Source organism: Myotis nattereri (assembly GCF_964212035.1).
Source record: "Myotis nattereri genome assembly, chromosome: 2".
Lineage (NCBI taxonomy): Eukaryota > Metazoa > Chordata > Mammalia > Chiroptera > Vespertilionidae > Myotis > Myotis nattereri.
Window position 1 is genome coordinate 207750597 of NC_138076.1, and position 18631 is coordinate 207769227.

Below are 18631 nucleotides of genomic sequence, written 5' to 3' on the forward strand. Positions count from 1 at the left end.
GGGTGGGGCAACCTAAGACAGGCACAGCCGGGGGCCAGTAGGAGAGAACTTGGGGTTCAACAGAGGTGGGGCACAGATCCTCACCCCCCCAATTGTGCAGGGGCTTGAACACTCGCCCCTTCTGAGGAAGGTCTCCTGCCCCCATGGCTGCTTCTCGCTTCCCATGTCCAGCCCAGATTGGGACCCAGATAACAGAAAGAGACTTGGCCCAGCTCAGATCGGGAACAGAAAGAGACGTGGTCCAGCTAAGATCTGTACCCAGAAAACAGAGACTTGGCTAATATCAGCTGCCCTCTCACTGCAACAGGACTTGTTTCCCATTTCTACCTTGAACCACAGGGAAAGGGGCAGCTGAAGGAAAGGGCTGTGTCAGGATGCTGCCTTCTTCCCTTTCTTCTCCCTCTTTTTTTCTAACAAGGCTCTGTCATTTAAAAAATAAAAATGGGGGAATTTGTTGGAAGCCGATCCACCCTGGCTGCTTGAGGCAGTCCCTGCAGGGATGTTTCAAGGGACCTGGCATATATGGCATATAGTTCTTAATATGTTTGCTCCCCTCTTAACAGCTATGTGTTTAAACAGGACCACCTGCCTGAGAAAGGTTGTTTCCCCAGAAGGGTGGTTGGTCGCTTTGATCTTTGCTTGGAGTGACTGACCTCCTTCAGTTACTTCCTTGTAGCTTAGTGGAACAATAGAGTAACCTTTGAATGGAAATGGGAAGCCCCCTGGCCTTTTGTATAGAATGGATAGGATTGGGACCAAATAGTATAAATACAGATGCTAGATGACAATAAAAAGAGGAACCTGGCTATGATGATCACCTGAACACTGCCTCCGTGTCTTTCTTTCTCGCCGACTCTGTCCACACCTTTGGGAACCCCTGGACCCGCTGGGGCTGGACCCCAGCAGTCCACCTATTGAACCAAAGTCTACAGAACATAAGGTGGGAGAAACAGAGGGTCTAAAATATCATCGTGTCCACACCACCTCCCCCACTGATGGAGAAGCTGTGTCTCAGGGCCCGATTGGTAGATCTCCTTGACCTGCTGCAAGTATCTGTTTTCTATTTTCTTTTCTCTTCTTTTCTTTTCTTTTTTCTTTTCTCTTCTTTTCTTTTCTCTTTTCTCTTTTCTTTCCTTTGCTTTACTTTTCAAACACTGTTCTAAGAGCATTTGCAGTTTCATTGTAATTTCATTGGTCTCTCAGAGCATCCTGGCCCCAATGAGCACCAGCAACTTGTCAAATTTCCACCCACTTCGCTGTCATCACCACCATCACCGCCCCCATCATCATCATCAAGAAGTCACTGCCTATAGTGGATAACATTGTAATAACTATGAATGATGCCATATGTCTGCTAGACTTAGTGGGTGATCACTTTCTAATCACTATATTGCACACCCAAAACTAATATTGTATGTCAACTGTAATTAAAAAATAAAATTTTTTAAAAAGTCACTGCTGACCACAATTTACCATAGTGAAGATCTGGAAACAGCCTAAGTGCCCATCAGAAGATGAATGGATTAGAAAACTGTGGTACATCTACACGATGGAATACTATGCTACTGTAAAAAAAGAAGGAATTCTTACCATTTGCAACAGCATGGATGGAACTGGAGACCATTATGCTAACTGAAATAAGCCAGTCAATGAAAGAAAAATACCACATGATCTCACTCATTCATGGATAATCAAGACCATTATAAACTGATAAACAAAAATAGATACAGAGGCAGAGCAGCATCAAACAGACTGTCAAACTACAGCAGGAAGGCCGGGGAGGGTGGGAGGGCAGGAGTGGGGTGGGTAAGAGATCAACCGAAGGACTTGTATGCATGCATATAAGCATAACCAATGGAAACAAGACACTGGGGGGTATGGGAGGCCGAGGGAATGTCAAGGGCGGGGGAGGAGACATATGTAATATTCTTTGTAATACTTTAAGCAATAAAACAAAATTAAAATAATAAAATAATAAAAATAAAAAGTCACTGCTGGGGGGTGCGGGTGGCCTGGGAGAGGTCAATGGGGGGAAAAGGAGACATATGTATCACTTTAAACAATAAAGAATTTAAATTAAAAAAAAAAGAACATACAAATCCCCTGGCTACTAATGCAGTTCTTAGAGAACATACTTTATTATGAATATGTATTTGAGCAGCTTCATTCATAACTCTAAAAGTCATAACTGTACCTATTTTAACACAAAGCTGAGATTTTAAGGTCAATGAAGGCTTTTTATCTTTGTTTCCTGATGTATCCCCAACATTTATTAGTATGTTTCTAGATTTATGCCTTGAGCTCCCTAATTGAAAATTTGTTCTATCATTCTTACTGCATTGACAATGTAAGGTTTTGGTAGGGACTGAAAGAGAAAGTAAGAGGAAGCATGAATTACCATATATTAATTGGTTTTTATTTCTAATAGCAAGAACTTCAATGCCTTTAGCTTGTGCCTATGCAGGTATAGAAAATGAATAATAAACAAGTCATTATCTTTTAGAATTTATTTTCTTAATGAAGTTAAATAACTAACTACTGTCTGTCCAATAACATATGTGAATTTCTATGTAAGACATAAAAAAATTTCTGTAATCTTTTGTTTTGCTTGGGTAGATGTGACCATACTTGGGTCTCTTGAATAATTGCTTGGACCACTCCTATGCCACCCATAGTGTTTCAAGGCCAATGTACTTGATCTATTCATATAGGCATATTGCTCTGTGGTATTAATTAGGGAATTGTTAAAACACCTGTGATTATACTTTTAGCTATTTGGTTACACAAGCATTACTATTTTTCATTAAACTATAGATAGTAATTTAGAAAAAAAAAAGTCACTGCCTACCTAAGATGAACCGCTGGAAGACAAAAGTGAGCTGGAACTGGAAAGCAGGGCTAGAGACCAGGACCAGGGAGAGACGGGGTTCCTGCTGGGACGGTGAACCCGGGGAGGGCCAGTCCAGGAGCCACTGTAACTCCCATATCCCAGCAACTCAAACTCTTTCTCCTTCTCCCATTGTCAACTGTTTAGTAGTCAGGGCCTTCTCGGTGCTTATTCCTCCACTTCTCTTTCTTTATTCATGACCCCAATGTCTTTTTTAGTCCAAATAAATCCCCCCTCTCCCCCCCAACTCTCTTGTCCCCTCTCTTCCCTGATTCCAGGTCCAGGTTCCTTCCTTCTCTTTGACCCACCTGCCATCTGCATGAACCTCTCCTTTGCTGTGCTCAACACCTTAACACACAGTTAAATCCATTCGATCTCGCCGGCTTTTCCCTTCTAAGTGTTTATATTGTAAATCAGAAGACGCCTTAATCCAGTGGTTCTCAACCTTGGCTGCACATAGAATCACCTGGGAATCTTTTTAAAATCCTGATTTCTGGGCCTCATCCTCCAGAAATTCTGTTTGTTATGGGGTGGGGCTACAACATTAGTAACAAAGAAACAGAATTTCTGGAGGATGAGGCCCAGAAATCAGGATTTTAAAAAGATTCCCAGGTGATTCTAATGTGCAGCCAAGGTTGAGATCCACTGCCTTACTCAATAAGCCAAATTTATTTGGAGTCTTTTTCATTTCGCTAACACTAGAAGGCCCAGAGGAAATATTGCTTCTCAAATTCTGGGGCCCAATATGGTGGAGTCCTTTCTATTTATACGTTTTTCAGCTTTTTGTCTTCTGAATTTGGAACAAGACTTCCAGAACTTCTGAGTAAAAGTCCTGTGTGCTGGGCCAGGGCCGTGAGACCAGACCTCAAGGCCTGGCCTGGCGCCAGCACTGACAGCTCTGTCTGGGGCATAGTTTATGGCCTCTCTGGAATGGGAGTAGTCTTATTTTTCCCTATTATTTAAGCACGTAAATGTTTACAGAAGCCAGAATAGCAGGGTTAAAACTTTAAAGGGCAGTTTTTACCCAAGATGGAGGTTACCATGCTTCCTAACAAGGTCAGTCCATGCCTTTGTCTCCCAAACACCCCTGCTCCCTGCTCTGTGTGGGGATCATGAAGTCAGGGATCCTGTAGTCTTTCGTGAATGCGGGTGAGTTCTTCCAATCTCCTCTCCAGCTCCTGGGCCTGCTGCCTCAACTCTCTAGCTGACCGAGCCTTTGCGCCCTCATGTAAGTGCTTTGACTCTCTCACTATGTTCACTACATCGATGAGAAGGAAAACGCCTGCAGCGGCGATCCCAGCGATTCTGGCTCCTTTGCTCATGGCCAGAGCAGTGCCTCCAAAAGCTTTCTGCAGCTGCCTGCCACCTTGGGCTGACACTGCCCCCGTGCTCATGACGCCCGTGGCCTCAGCTGCTAAGACAGGATTGGATTTGGCCAGATTGAAGGCACGGGCATTCTTCACAATATTTTTCACGGATTGGAAGCACTTCGGTGCTAAGAAAGCAATTTTGGTTGTGCTGCGACTTAGAACCTTCTCGACCACCTTCTCTGTGTCACTGCCGGTTGGCACTAGGCGCCTGGCTTTTGCTTTAGCTGACGCGTTCTTTGAGGCTTCCACGATGCCAGTGGTCACACCGGTCACAGCAGCTGCTGCCCCCAGTCCGATCCCAGTTGCCGAAAGCACCAAACTAGCTCCTGCTGTCACAGGTGCCAGAGACAGGCCAACGATGGTCAGGATGCTAGACACAGCGCCGGTGGAAGAGGCCGCCACTTTGGAGATGGTGCAGTCCCTGTGCACCTTGTCCACCTCATCCGCAAGTGCGTAGAGCTTTCGTATGCGTTCCTCAAGGTCCTGTTTCACCCGAGGAAACTCCTTCATGAAGCTCTCCCAATGCAGCTGCTCTGCTGAGGGCATGTCTTCGTCCTCCTCGGCCATGAGTGCTTCCAGCTCGCGCAAGTCTGCATAGAGTGCATCTGCCTCATCCCTGCAATCATGAAGGACAGGTGATTAACGAAGACAGGAGTATGAATCCCTAGAGCTGAGGCCACTAGCGATGAGCTGGTGCGGGAAACCCTGTCCTCTATGGTGGGAACGTGTATGTCTACTCAGAAGCCCTCAGATTACACCACATTGGCAGGCCCCATTCTGACTGGAGCGGTCACTAAGCCACACTGCCTCCCTCTGGTCAGAGTTACTCCATGGAGAAGAGAAGAGGGTCCCACAGGGAGGTCAGGGGCCCTCCAGCTCGCAGACAGGGTTGGAGGACATAATCACCCAGGGCCCTCTACCCCCAGCAGAGAGGGGATCAAGTCAGGGAAGGAAAAAATGTGCCCCCTGACCCCCAACACAGCCCTCCACTAGGCCCCTGGCCTCCTCAGGCCTGTGCCAGGTGCCTCAGCTGCCTCACTCTAGTCCAGCCCCGCTGCCAAGCCTTCCTACCATCCTCCCACATGGACAACCCTTGCTCCATCCAGACCCCGGGCTCTGCCCCTGCTCCAGGCCTCTCAGGACCTCAGGACAGGATGACTGCACTTACTTCCTCGCCCTGGACCCTGCAGTTCACCACAAGGCCTTCACCACAGTCCTATCAGACAGACTTGCTATTCCATTGAAGAGGAAGATGACAAAAGCCCAGAGCCCCAGAGCCGGGCAGAGATTCAGTCAGGATTCAACCCAACATAGTGCCGCTTCCCTCCAGCTCTCCGCCTTCCAGGCCAGCAGGACCCTGCAGAGTCTGTACAATCCCTTTCTTAGGGAGAGCAGGCTCTCTAGCCACAATCCCCAGGGACACACACTGTGCCAGGATTTTCCTGGCTTGTCCCACAGGAAGTCCTGCGTGGCTCTCACATCCAACAGGAAGACGCTTGGGCCCTGTCTATTCCCAGCATCTTTTTAAAAGTTCATGTCAAGTGTCCACCTACTATGTGTCAGTCATTAGGCTAAACAGTTTACACGCATTGTCTTATTCTCCTCACAATGAAATAGAATAGATGAGTAAGACAGAGAGTGGTTAAGTAACGAGCCCAAGGTCACCTAACCCTCCCCCTGCAGGCCTCATCTTTTCTCATCCTGAGGCCCTTCTCTGCCAACGAATGATATGAAGGAAATGTTCCTCATGGACTGTTGAGAAGGGACTTCTTCCACCCCAATCACAGGATCCTGCCTGGAGAAGTGTGCCTGCCAGAGGGATCTAGATGCAGGGGAGATGGGGGGACAATGCAGGCATCCCCGGAGGTTACCTGGACAGCTTGGCCCCAGCCACAAATCTCTCCCAGGATTCATCACTCAGCAGGCGCTGCAGTTTCTCTTTGTTCCTTGGGTCCATTAAATACTCAATGGCATCAACAAAGTCTTTGCCCTCTGGATGGGAAAAAAAAAGAAGAAGGTTAGAAGAAATCATGGCAGAACGGAAATGGAATTGCGTATAAACAAAGTGGTTAAATGTTCATTTTCCTGAGAAGCTGTCACCTGGGGGACTTATATTTTTTTTTAAATATATTTTATTGATTTTTTACAGAGAAGAAGGGAGAGGGAAAGAGAGTTAGAAACATCGATGAGAGAGAAGCATCGATCAGCTGCCTCCTGCACACTCCCTACTGGGGATGTGCCTGCAACCAAGGTACATGCCCTTGACTGGAATCGAACCCGGGACCCTTCAGTCCGCAGGCTGACGCTCTATCCACCAGTCAGGGGATGGGAGACTTATTTTTTAACTCGGGGGAACTTTTGGTGAGTCACCTGGTGTTATGGACAGAACTGTCCCCCCAAATTTATATACTGCAGGCCTGACACCTATGTGACTGTACTTATTCATTTATTTTTAATATGTTTCTATCGAGAGAGAAGAAGGGAGAAGTATAGAGATGGAAACATCGATATGAAAGAAGCATCAATCAGTTGCCTCCTGCATGCCCACTACTGGAGGTTGAGCCCGCAACCCAGGCATGTGCGCTGACTGGGAATCGAACCAGTGACCTCTTGGTTCATGGGTCAACACTCAACCACTGAGCCACAATGGCCAGGCCCCAAGTGACTGTATTTTATAATTAGGGTTAAATGAGGTCATAGTGTGGGACTAATCCAACATGAATGGTGTCCTTATGAGAAGGGGGAGAGGCACCAATACTTTCCCTCCCCCACTTGTTTCTATTTTTTTTCTCTCTCTCTCTCTGTATAAATCAATAACTTTTATAAATCTCTAAAAAATGTGTGACTCTCAGGGATTTGGAGACTCTGGAAATGCAGATGAGGGACTGGGGTTGGTGTATGTTTTGTGTGTGCTGAGACAGGATGGAAATGTGTTTCCTGCCATATACACACTAGACATATTATTCTTATTTCACAGACAAAAAAAGTGAAACTCAGACAGGAAAAGAAGACCCAAGCCAAGAAGCAGAAAGCTCAAAGGTGCAATCAAAGGTCACTGGTCATATATTTCCTTACATTAGGTCAAAGCATCCTTATGTTTCAAAAATTCATGTGATTTCTGCATTCTACGCTAGAGTTCACCTCTAGGATTTTTTATAAATTTGAAAATAATGTTTCAGACCACACACCACTGATGGAGTAAAACTACCAGGCAAAGAGGATTCCTCCTGCTTCTCACAGGTGCTCCAAGGTGGGCAGTGGAGGGGTGTCTTCAAGTGGGTGGGGGTTGGAACCTCATCTCTAATCCTGTGATCAATCAGTATCAGCTCTCCCCCCTCCAGGCTGGTCTCAGGGGCCACAATTCCCCTGGGCACCTCTGACCCCACCCTCGCCCACTCCTTAAACAAGAGGTCATCTTATTTATCCTTGGGAATGGACATGAGAGTCTGCTCAGGAGCTGCAGGCTTCTGATCTCTCCTCTCCTCCCTTATGCTACAAAGGAACAAGTTTTATCCTCTCGGGGGCGGCGGACGGGGGGGGTGCGGGGGGGATTTTGGTAGCCTAGGCAATGCAGTGTTGATTTGGGTGGGCGAAGGGGTGTTTTTTCCTTTTCTTGCTTCACCCCCTGAGGGAGAAAGTAAACTGGGGTTTAGATGGAGGAAACCCAGAGCTCTGCATCTGTGTATTTGTGGGCTAGGATGTGGGTGGGTGTGGGAAATAACAAAGCTGGCCTCTGCAGGGGTATCTGATATCATCAGAAGAAGTTCCTGCCTGACAGTCACACCTGGTACCCAGGTGTTTATAATTGGGGCACAGGTCAGGGACCCAGCACAGCTGTGGGGGTGGCAGTTCTCTGGAGGGAAAGGTTTCCACCAGGAACTAGCAGGTTCCAGGTACAGTGAACAAGAAATTCCCACCTCCCATGGGCTGTCCTGGCCTCATTGGAGACATTGCATGAGTTGCTGAAGGTGGCAGGCAGTGAGCAGCCTGAGGAGAGAGCCAGGAAGGAGGTCCCCACATAGACTTCTGGTTGAGGAGACTCCCCTTGACCCTCTTGGGGGCTCAGGGACACTCGTCAATCCCCTTAGAGGTTCTTGATTTCTCTGTAGCTTAACCCAGCTTGGAGGTGCCTCCCTCAATTCTAGATCATGAGCAGGAACCAGCTAGGGAGGAGGAAGATGATTACCTGGGCAGATCCCGTCAGCTTCTGAGGTCATGGTGTCAGCAGTGGGATCTCAGAGTTTCCCCTTCAGCTCACCAGTCTGTGTCCAGCTGGAAGGAGGTGTCGCTTCACCCTTGGGGAAGAGAAAACAAATTGTGGGGTTGAAGGTGAGCCAGCTCAGCAACAGGGAGCAGCGAGGGGCTCCGTCTCAGGAGTTTCTTTCAGGGAAAGAAGGCCGCAAGTGCCAAGATGGACTCAATCCACTGTGATTCCCTGTCTGCTGGGCTCTGCCAGCTGCTAGTTAAGAGAAGGTACTCACCTCACTCCAGCCCACTCCAAGCCCAGTGACAGTCCCCTTGTCCTGTGGGGGCAGAAGGACAAGCCCATCAGACAAGGAAACACACAGCTGAGGAGTCATAAACCAAAGAAGTAGCAACACCAGACACAAACATGGGAAGCAAAGATGGGCAGGAATGTTTTGGAAATGACTTGAGGTTGGGGACATGTGTGTAGACTAATCACTCAGCTAATATTGATGGTGTGTCTACCACAGCCTCCTCACGAGTTCCCTCATCAAACACTCTCACACATTCCACGTGGTGGGTGCCATGGCGGCTCCCATTGGGACGTGGAGGAAACCATCACAAAGTCTAGTTTTTCACCTAAACTCGGGTTAGCCCAAGTCTCACAGTAGTGCTAGAGCTAGGACTCCAGCCCAAGTCTTCCTGATCCCAACGCCGTGTTTGTGAGGACTACGCTTGACTCTCTTTTATATACAAAAATGTTTATTAATGTGTCCGTGTTACTTGCAAATGACTCTTCTCATTCCCAAACGATGTCTTGCACCCTATGCCAAGTCTCTGTGGTGATCAATTCCTGGGGCTGTAGCTTCCCAAGCCTGCACCCCTCTTGCTTCTGCAAGACCCTCATCCCATAAGGCCCTGGGGTCCTGCGGCCCTGGTCCCAGCCCTGCAGCCCTGCTGTGGACTGCCCAGCTCTCCTGACACTGCCCAGTCCTGTCTGCTTCCCATGCCCACTGGTAGATGTTAGCTTGTTTCCAGTTCTTTGTGAAAATAGTGCAGAAACATCCATTAGGCATAAAAGTTCGTCTGCATTTGAGATTGCTTCCCATAAGATCCTATCTAATAAAAGAGAAACATGGTAATTGGCGTACGACCGCTACCCTTCCCATTGGCTAATCAGGGCAATATGCAAATTAACTGTCAGCCAAGATGGCGGCCGGCAGCCAGGCAGCTTGAAACTAACATGAGGCTTGCTTGCTTCAGTGACGGAGGACTGCAACATTCCCCGCCTGCCGCTGCAGGCCTCTGAGCTGCAAGCAACTATGTAACAAACATAGAAGCTAAACAAAACCCCAGAAACCTGCCGGGCTTCAGCCAGCCGGATCGCAACATTGTAAGCAAAGGCCAGAAACCTACTTTCAGCAGCGGAGGCCTAGGAGCTGGAGCCAAGCCTCAAAGCTAAAGCTGGCCCAGAATAAAAATAAAAAAAATAAAAAAAGGAGCGGTTGGGAGCTTCAGTCACCCCCAGCCTGAAAACAGCCCTCAGCCCCTCACCCAGACTGGCCAGGCACCCCAGTGGGGACCCCCACCCTGAAGGGTGTGACCAGCTGCAAACAGCCATCATCCCCTCACCCAGGATGGCCAGGCACCCCAGTGGGGACCCCCACCATGATCCAGGACACCCTTCAGGGCAAACCAGCTGGCACCCACCCATGCACCAGGCCTCTACCCTATATAGTAAAAGGGAAATATGCCTCCCAGCACCGGGATCAGCGGAGCCGCGAGGCCTCCCGGCACCGGGATCAGCGTGACAGGGGGCAGTGCCCAAACCCCCTGATTGCCCTGCAGCTCTGTGTGTGACAGGGTGCGGCACCCCAACCCCCTGATCAGCCCTGCTCTGTGCATGACAGGGGGTGGCGCCGCAACCTCCCCATCGACCCTGCCTTGAGTGTGACAGGGGATGGTGCCCCAACCCCCCAATCGGCCCTACCCTGAGCGTGACTGAGGGTGGAATCACAACCTCCCGATCGCCCTGCTCTGTGTATGACAGGGGGTGGTGCCCCAACTCCCCAATCGGCCCTGCTCTGAGCCCGACCAGGGGCTGCACCTAGGGATTGGGCCTGCCCTCTGCCACCCGGGAGCAGACCTAAGCCAGCAGATCATTATCTCCCGAGGGGTCCCAGACTGCGAGAGGGCACAGGCCGGGCTGAGGGACCCCCCTCCCCACCGAGTGCACAAATTTTTGTGCACCGGGCCTCTAGTATTTAATAAATAGAATGACTGGGACAGAGGATATCACCATAGAAAAATTCCTTTATGCCTAGAGCCACACTCTAATGCAAACAAATTGCACCAATGTACATTTATGCCCACAGGATATGAGGCGTCCATCTTTTCCATCTCCCAGTTCATAGTACTTTTCAAACACACACACACATCTTAAAAATCATAACATTTACCACCTTAACCATTATTTTTTAACATTTTTTATTTCTTGTCTTTTTAAAAAAATATATAATTTATTCAGTTTCTACAGAGAGGAAGGGAGAGGGATAGAGAATTAGAAACATCGATGAGAGAGAAATATTGATCAGCTGCCTCCTACACACCTCCTACTGGGGATGTGCCTGCAACCAAGGGACATGCCCATGACCGGAATCAAACCTGGGACCTTTCAGTCTGCAGGCTGACATTCTATCCACTGAGCCAAACCAGTTAGGGCTACCTTAACCATATTTAAGGGTACAGTTCAATAGTGTTAAATTATATTTACCCTGTTGTGCAACCAGCCTCCAGAGCTCTCTTCATCTTATAAAACAGAACTCAGTGCCCAGTAAACAATAACTCCCCATCCCCCCTCCCAGGCCCTGGAAACTGCCTCTCTACTTCCCATCTCTACGGATTTGAGTGCTTCATACACGTGGAATCACACAATGTTTACCGTCCTGAGATGGTTTTATTTCACTTAGCATAGTGTCCTCAAGGGTCATGCCTGTTGGAACATGGGCCAGAATGCCCTTCCTTTTTAAGGCTGTAATTTTTCTTAAAGGATTTTTGGGAAAGTTTATTTGATCCAAACTGCGCAAGATCTAAAATGCTCTGGAGAATAACAGTCACTCAGCTTCTTCTCTGCATTTGAAATGAAGGAGGGGATGTAAGGAAGGTTACATGAAGTTGGGAGAAAGCAGGTGGGGATTGGATTTCAGGAAAGTCAACAAGGGTGTGGTCTCTTCTTTAAAAAACAACAACCAGCAATGTTTTTATTGACTTCACAGAGAGGAAGGGAATGGAAGGGAGAGATAGAAACATCGATGAGAGAGAAGCATCAGTGGCTGCCCCCTACATGCCCTCTGCTGGGTTTCAAGCCCACAGCCCGAGCATGTGCCCTGCCTAGGAATCAAACTGGTGACCTTTTCATCCATGGGACAACACTCACCCACTGAGCCACACCGGCCAGGCCAGATTGTGCTCTCTGGAGAGTGGTTATTTCAAAGGTGTGTTCACCTAGATGCACAGAAACAATGGGCAGGGCTTCCTTAAGGAAAACAAACCTTTTACTAAGAAGTATATGCCTGGGATGTGACCCCCCGCCATGACCTGTCCAGCTAGAAATGTATGATCACATCACCCTGTGAGGTTAGTTGGCACAGAACCCATTTTTCATCCATGGTCCCCCTTTTGATGCCAAGTCAAGTTGAAGGATGCACGGATGATCAACCTTTTGGTAGGGTAGTGTTGTCTCACAGCGCTAGGAGGGCTCTTTCTTAGGAAGTGTCTGTGTCCACCTTGTCTTGGTGCCCATTGGGATGGGGCAATACTGTAATTCTGGGCTCTGGCCCTGGCTGGGTAGCTCAGTTGGTTAAAGCATTGATCCAGTATGCCAAGTTTGTGGGTTTGATAATACCATGCACATATGAATGGCACATGCAAGAATCAATCAATGAATGCATAAATACATGGAACAATCGATGTTTCTCTCTCTCGATTGAAAATCAATAATAATGAAAACACTCTGGATCATTTCAGTTCCATGAACTATCATGATGGAAAGAGACCTTTCCATGGAGAGGATTCTCTCAGTTCTGTCTGGACTACCTTGCCTTGGAGCCCAGGGAAGAAAGGAAATGCTGATTGTAGGCATTATTTCTAGAAGCAAAACAGCATTTATCAACTACCCCTCCTGAGACCTGCCTGACACAGAGAGCCAAGGAACTTGCTGGTATACTAATAGCTGATACTAAGGTGGCTCACCTGCATGGTCTTTGCTCTGCCTGGGAATGCTCTAAGACTTTGCAAATAATGGTTCACATTCTTTTAATAACCTTTGAACTATGTACCATTTGTATCTATAAACACAGGGCCAGGTCTATTGTCTGTTGCCCCTCCTGACCCCGGGTACCCTCTGCGCTCCTGGCACTGATGGTTCAAGCCTGGGGTGTGTCCCTTGTTGGGGACACAGAACAACGAGCCACTCAACCACACAGCAAACCACGGTTTCACTCCATTTGGTTTTCTTGTTGATCTTGATGAAAAAACTATGACTCAGATTTCACACAAATTTCCCACTGATTTAATGTACTTCTGACAGTTCTATCAGCTTTCTGAGAGTTCCATTTATTTCCTCCTGTCTCCTTCCTGAAGCCATCACATTTTATATGAGGAGAAAGAGGAAGAGAGGAGTGTGAAAATCTGATTCTGACGCCTGGCCTTGAGCAGGACATCCCAAAGTCGCTGCTCCCCCAGGTGGGGCGCCCAGGTCTGGGGCTCAGGCCCAGCTCTGTCCAGCCCCTCCCACTCCTGCTCACTACCTGCTGCCAGGCACTTTGCTTCCTGCACCAGAGTCTCCTTGAAGGCTGTAGGTACCATTACATCTGTCCTGCATTAGGAAGAAGAAACATGCAGATGAAGAAGAGGAGGAAGAACAAAAAGCTTCCACAACCCTGCCCATGTCGTGCAGGTCTGTGCACTGAAGGGTGGAGGTTTTGGTTCTCAGTCAAGGGCATGGACCTGGGTTGCAGGGTACATCCTGAACCAGGTGAGGGCACAGGGCACATGTGGGAGGTAACAATTGATGCTTCTCTCACACATCAATGTTTATCTCACTCTTCCTCTTCCTCCCTCCCTCCCTTCCACTCTCTCTAAAAATCAATGGAAAAAATATCCTCCATTGAGGATTACTAAAACTATCAAACAATCAAACAAACAAACAAACAAACACAAAAGCTTCCTCAAAAAATCAATCAATCCCAAAGGAATCTAAATGTAAAACCAAAAGGAGAACTATAAGCGCGGGGAAAGAAATGTTAAAACTCATGTTGACTATTTAAGGGTACAAATGACTCTTCTCATTCCCAAACAATGTCTTGCACCCTATGCCAAGTCTCTGTGGTGATCAATTCCTGGGGCTGTAGCTTCCCAAGCCTGAACCCCTCTTGCTTCTGCAAGACCCTCATGCCCTAAGGCCCTGGGGTCCTGCGGCCCTGGCCCCAGCCCCGCAGCCCTGCTGTGGGCTGCCCAGCCCTCCTGACGCTGCTCGGAACATAGCTAATCAAGATGAAAATCCCAGAAGCCATAAAGGGAAACTGTGACTGATTTGACGTCTTAACAATTAAAGATGGTAAAGGCTACCATAAGCCAAGGCAGAAACTGTGAGAGACGGGGCCACTGTGTGCAGTAGGTAGGTGGACCACAGGTGACTCGCTGTCCACACCACACAGGAGCCTACGGATCAACATGGAGAGACTGAACCCAGATTCTTAAAAATGGGGAGACACAGGAAGAAATCATTCTCCAAAACAACAATGAGGTACCATCTCACACCTGTCAGACTGGCTATCATCAACAAATCAACAAACGACAAGTGCTGGAGAGGATGTGGAGAAAAAGGAACACTCGTGCACTGCTGGTGGGAACGCAGACTGGTGCAGCCACTATGGAAGACAGTATGGAGTTTCCTCAAAAAACTAAAAATGGAACTCCCATTTGAACCTGTGATCCCACTGCTAGGAATATATCCCAAGAAACCAGAAACACCAATCAGAAAGGATATATGCACCCCTATGTTCACAGCAGCACAATTTACCATAGCTAAGATCTGGAAACAGCATAAGTGCCCATCAGTAGATGAATGGATTAGAAAACTGTGGTACATCTACACAATGGAATACTATGCTGCTGTAAAAAAGAAGGAACTCTTACCATTTGCAACGGCATGGATGGAACTGGAGAGCATTATGCTAAGTGAAATAAGCCAGTCAATGAAGGAAAAATACCACATGATCTCACTCATTCATGGATAATAAAGACCATTATAAACTTATGAACAAAAATAGATACAGGGGCAGAGATGCCTCAAACAGACTGTCAAACTGCAGCAGGAAGGCTGGGGAGGGTAGGGGGGCAGAAGCGGGGAGGAGGGGTGGGGTGGGGGGTAAGAGATCAACCGAAGGACTTGTATGCATGCAAATAAGCATAACCAATGGACATAAGGCACTGGGGGGTAGAGGAGGCCAGGAGATTGTCAAGGGCGGGGGAAAAAAGGAGACATATGTAATACCCTTTGTAATACTTTAAGCAATAAAAAAAAAGAAAGAAAGAAAGAAAGAAAGAAAGAAAGAAAGAAAGAAAGAAAGAAAGAAAGAAAGAAAGAAAAAAATCATTCTCAGGGAAGGGGCTTGCCCAGCGTCAGGCAGCTCCTGGGGGCAGAGGAGAGCCCACCCCTCCTGGTGCTGGAGGCTGAGAGGGATGTGGTGTGAATAAGGCAGCAGCTCCCAGGGGTGTCTCTGCTGTATAGACACAGGGATCTGGGCTCAGGCTCCTCCAGCTCAGACACCCAGGACCACCTCCTACGTCTCCCAAGCCCCACGGCTATGAGCGAGGCCAGCCAAGAGCAGCGAGGCAGAGCCCACCCACCTCCTGCTCAGGGTCTCAATGGGGCACCCGGGCCAGTCATTCCCCTCTCAGGGCCTCAGTTTCCCACAAGGCCCGGCACTAAGCTGAAAGGGTGAGTGAAAAAATGTCATGATTTGAAATCTCAAAGGAAATCCTTTGTCCCATCAGCCTCAGGGCAGCCAGGCTGCAAGGAACAGAGGCTCTTACTCACCTACCGTCCCCCAACGTTTCTGCTTCCCCCAGCACCCCTCTTCCTTTGGGGTCACTGGCTCCTGTCTCAGGGAGTCCAGGCCTAGCTGAGCTGGCGGGAGGATGTGAACCCACCTGAGCAGTGTCCCCCTCCCTCTCCACTGTTTAGGGGCACTGGGGTGGGGAGGAACGTCAGACAAAACTGGTTCCAATCCGGGTTCTGTCACTGCTACATGTGCCCTTGGGCCCATTATCACCCCCCTCCCTCCCGCCCCCCAGCTTCGGGTTCCCTCATCTATACAATAGTGACAATATCCTTGTCTTAGAAAGTGTGAGGATGGGAAGATGGGGAGGGGCTCCTATCCTCCCAACTTACCTAGAATTTCCCTCTGGAAGATTTAAGACAAGACCCACTTTTCTTAGCTGTGCACATCCACTCGGCAGCTGTGTCTGCACAAAAACCTCGGGGTCCAAGGTATCTGGGAAGCAAAACCGAAAGCAAATGCCCAGGTTCTGAGAACTCAGGGTCAACCACATTACGGAACCTGCACTGTGCCAGGCGAGCCCTGCTCTGCCTACTGACGCCTTAGAGCAATCCCAGGTCTGACCTCCCAGGTCCTTCTCCGCTCAGCCCATCCTGCCTTCCTTAAGTTTCTAGAAGGAACACCTGCCACAGACAGACAGTGGGATCCTGGGGAGCTTTCTCCCTCCACCCCATGGGGTTGTCCCCAGAATCCTTCTCTCTCATCCTCCCCCACACACCTTCAAATGCCCCCCTTATTCACCCTTCTGTCCCCAGCAATGAGCACAGTCTCTGAGCACAGCAGATGCTCACTGCCTCCTTGCATTGCCTTGGTACCTGCTCCTATTGAAGGCCCCGGCGAGGCAGTTTCCAGACATTTGCTTTTGTAGGTCCTTCTGCCAGGAGCACCTGCTTCTCCGCTTGGAACAACATGCTCATCCTTCAAAGCCCAACTCTGGGATCACCTCCTCTGAGAAGCCCTCCAGCATCTTCCTCTCCCAGAGGCCACTGTCCCCTGCAGGCTCTGCTCCCCTGGCCCCTGGGGGAGGCCCAAGGCCACTATGTCCGCGTCTCCCCTGACCCTTTAGATCAGGCCCCTCTGAGCCTGTCCCTGGTGGCAGAGTCAGAGCCTCGGAACCACAGCGACCTATCCGAGGAGGCCCTCCCTGGTGGCCATGGCCGTCTGTGGGAGCACAAGTTTGTGGGTGTCGGCAGAGAGAAGCTGGCTGTTTCCTCTCCGGGCCCCTTTCCTGTTGACAGCAGATCTCTCTATAGGAAGCCCAGTGTCGCCGTCACATAGAAAAGTCTGAAAATGAAAGGGACGCAGGGCTGAGTGCGTGCCAGGCACCGTGCGGGCACCTTCCCGGCCTTTCCTATTTGATTCTCACACCGGCTCCAGGAATCACCACCTGGATTTTCCAGATCAAGAAACAGGAGGGAAATGGCCCCGCCTGTAAGTGGTGCCGCTGTTGGGCTTTTCTGCTTTGCTCCCCGCCCCCCTTTTCAGGCGGGGGCTGGGCATGGACCCCAGAGGCCAGCATGGCCCCTCCATGAGGCCTGCTCATCCTGGACCGATATCCATGAGTTGCCATGGCCACTTCCCCCAGTGTTTCAGGGAGGGGCGGCAGAGTGATGATGGTATTGCATGAGGACCACACACCTGAGCCTGACATGATCCCCCAGCAAAGGCCTGGTTTCAGAGAAGAGGAAGCCAAGGTGAGGGGAGAGGTGGGCCTTGCACCAGGCCACTCAGGGGAGGGGCCAAGACTCAGAGCAAGTGTCACAGTTGGCCTCTGGCGCTGTTTACAGTTATTTTTTGTCTTGTTTTTCCTGTAACCTGCCTTCCTCCTGGTTCCTCCCCCTTTCACTGGCCTGACTGCCGCTGGTCACCCCACACCCCCTGTGAGGAGCAGAATCACGCCAGACCCACAGGAGCAGAGTCCCGTTGTCCAAAGGGCCCTCTGATAAGAACACAGAAAGGACCCCAGACAGATGTTTGTGGGCTCCGTGAACCCACAAACACTCTCCTGGCAGAACAACAGGGGCGGGGGGTAGAAAGCCATATGAGGGGAGATGGGCGCCTCTTGGCATGAGCTGAGATCACCCCACTTAGGGACCCAAAAGACCCTATTACGTTGGGCTCAGCTGGACCCCCGACATCACAAGAAAGGTCACCTGGGATGATGACAGCTCTGAGTTGGGGTCGTGGACAAATTCTTTGTTCAATAAGCCTTCTCAGCTCCCAGGCAAGCCCCGCCCACCCTGCCTCCCTCAGGATGTGAGGAGAACCCCCACTCAGGGGAAAGGTAACCCCAGAATCACCGGGAAAGGGGTCTGGCATTGCCACCAGCATCGCCTGGTAGAGGCTGGAGGAATCACCAGCTGGAGGCGCTCAGCCAGCACCCTCACCCAGCCCGGCCCAGACTCTCCAAAACGTGGGGAGGGGAGCTTGGCTCAGACACGCTGGACACGAAGAGTTTTGCTTATAGGGCAGTGGGAGTGGGCAGGAGCATGTAACTCAGGGGGCTGGTGCCGTCATCACAGTGGCTCGCCGACGGGTACCTTGGGCTGCAGAGCGCAGGGCACTGCACTCCATGCCAACAGCACCTGCCGACCTCACGGGAAGTGGCCACTGGCCTCAGCCCTTGTTGCCTCAGCCCTTGTTGCATCTCCCAGAGGACAACCTCCTTGTCTTTCCTCAGGTGGCAAAATTGGGCCCCGAGTGAGCAACAAATGTCAACGTAGGGCCAGGACTGAGAATAAAGATGACAAAACTCAAACCCATAATGTTGTGTTGAAGTCAAGACGAATGCACTGTGTTTAATGTCAGTGAACGTACAACGTGTAAGCGAACTGGGCACATTCTCAGAGTTACCAGATTTTGGATGTCAATTTAAAACAGGAAATGGAGTGATTTATCTCGATTAATGATTGTAAGTTGAAAATCACTCTGCTCAGAACAAAGGCGGAGAGGAGGGAGCCTCAAGTTCATCAGTTCCCAGCACAGGAGGGGTGGGGAGTGGCGGGCAGGGGTGCAGAGGCGGCTGTGAAAACCACGCCATCAGACACCTCTGAGGCACCGCCTCC

The 18631-nt window shown here is 49.6% G+C and overlaps 1 protein-coding gene across 2 annotated transcripts; it reads right to left on the reverse strand.

The window, feature by feature from the left end:
* Positions 1-3578: 3578 nt before the first annotated feature.
* Positions 3579-16495, reverse strand: LOC308514087 (apolipoprotein L2-like; the record flags this gene model as incomplete). 2 transcript variants are annotated; one of them, XM_081084132.1, is made up of 6 exons in its annotated part: positions 3579-4873; positions 6129-6249; positions 8444-8552; positions 8739-8780; positions 15899-16001; positions 16382-16495. In XM_081084132.1, the coding sequence occupies 3 exons, from the start codon at positions 8472-8474 to the stop codon at positions 4006-4008; spliced, it is 1020 nt and encodes a 339-aa protein (XP_080940258.1). In that variant the 3' UTR covers positions 3579-4005. The 2 variants fall into 2 exon arrangements, with proteins under 2 accessions (XP_080940258.1, XP_080940257.1); XM_081084131.1 differs by lacking the exons at positions 8444-8552; positions 8739-8780; positions 15899-16001; positions 16382-16495 and having other exon boundaries at positions 6129-6289.
* Between the last annotated feature and the right edge of the window lie 2136 nt (positions 16496-18631).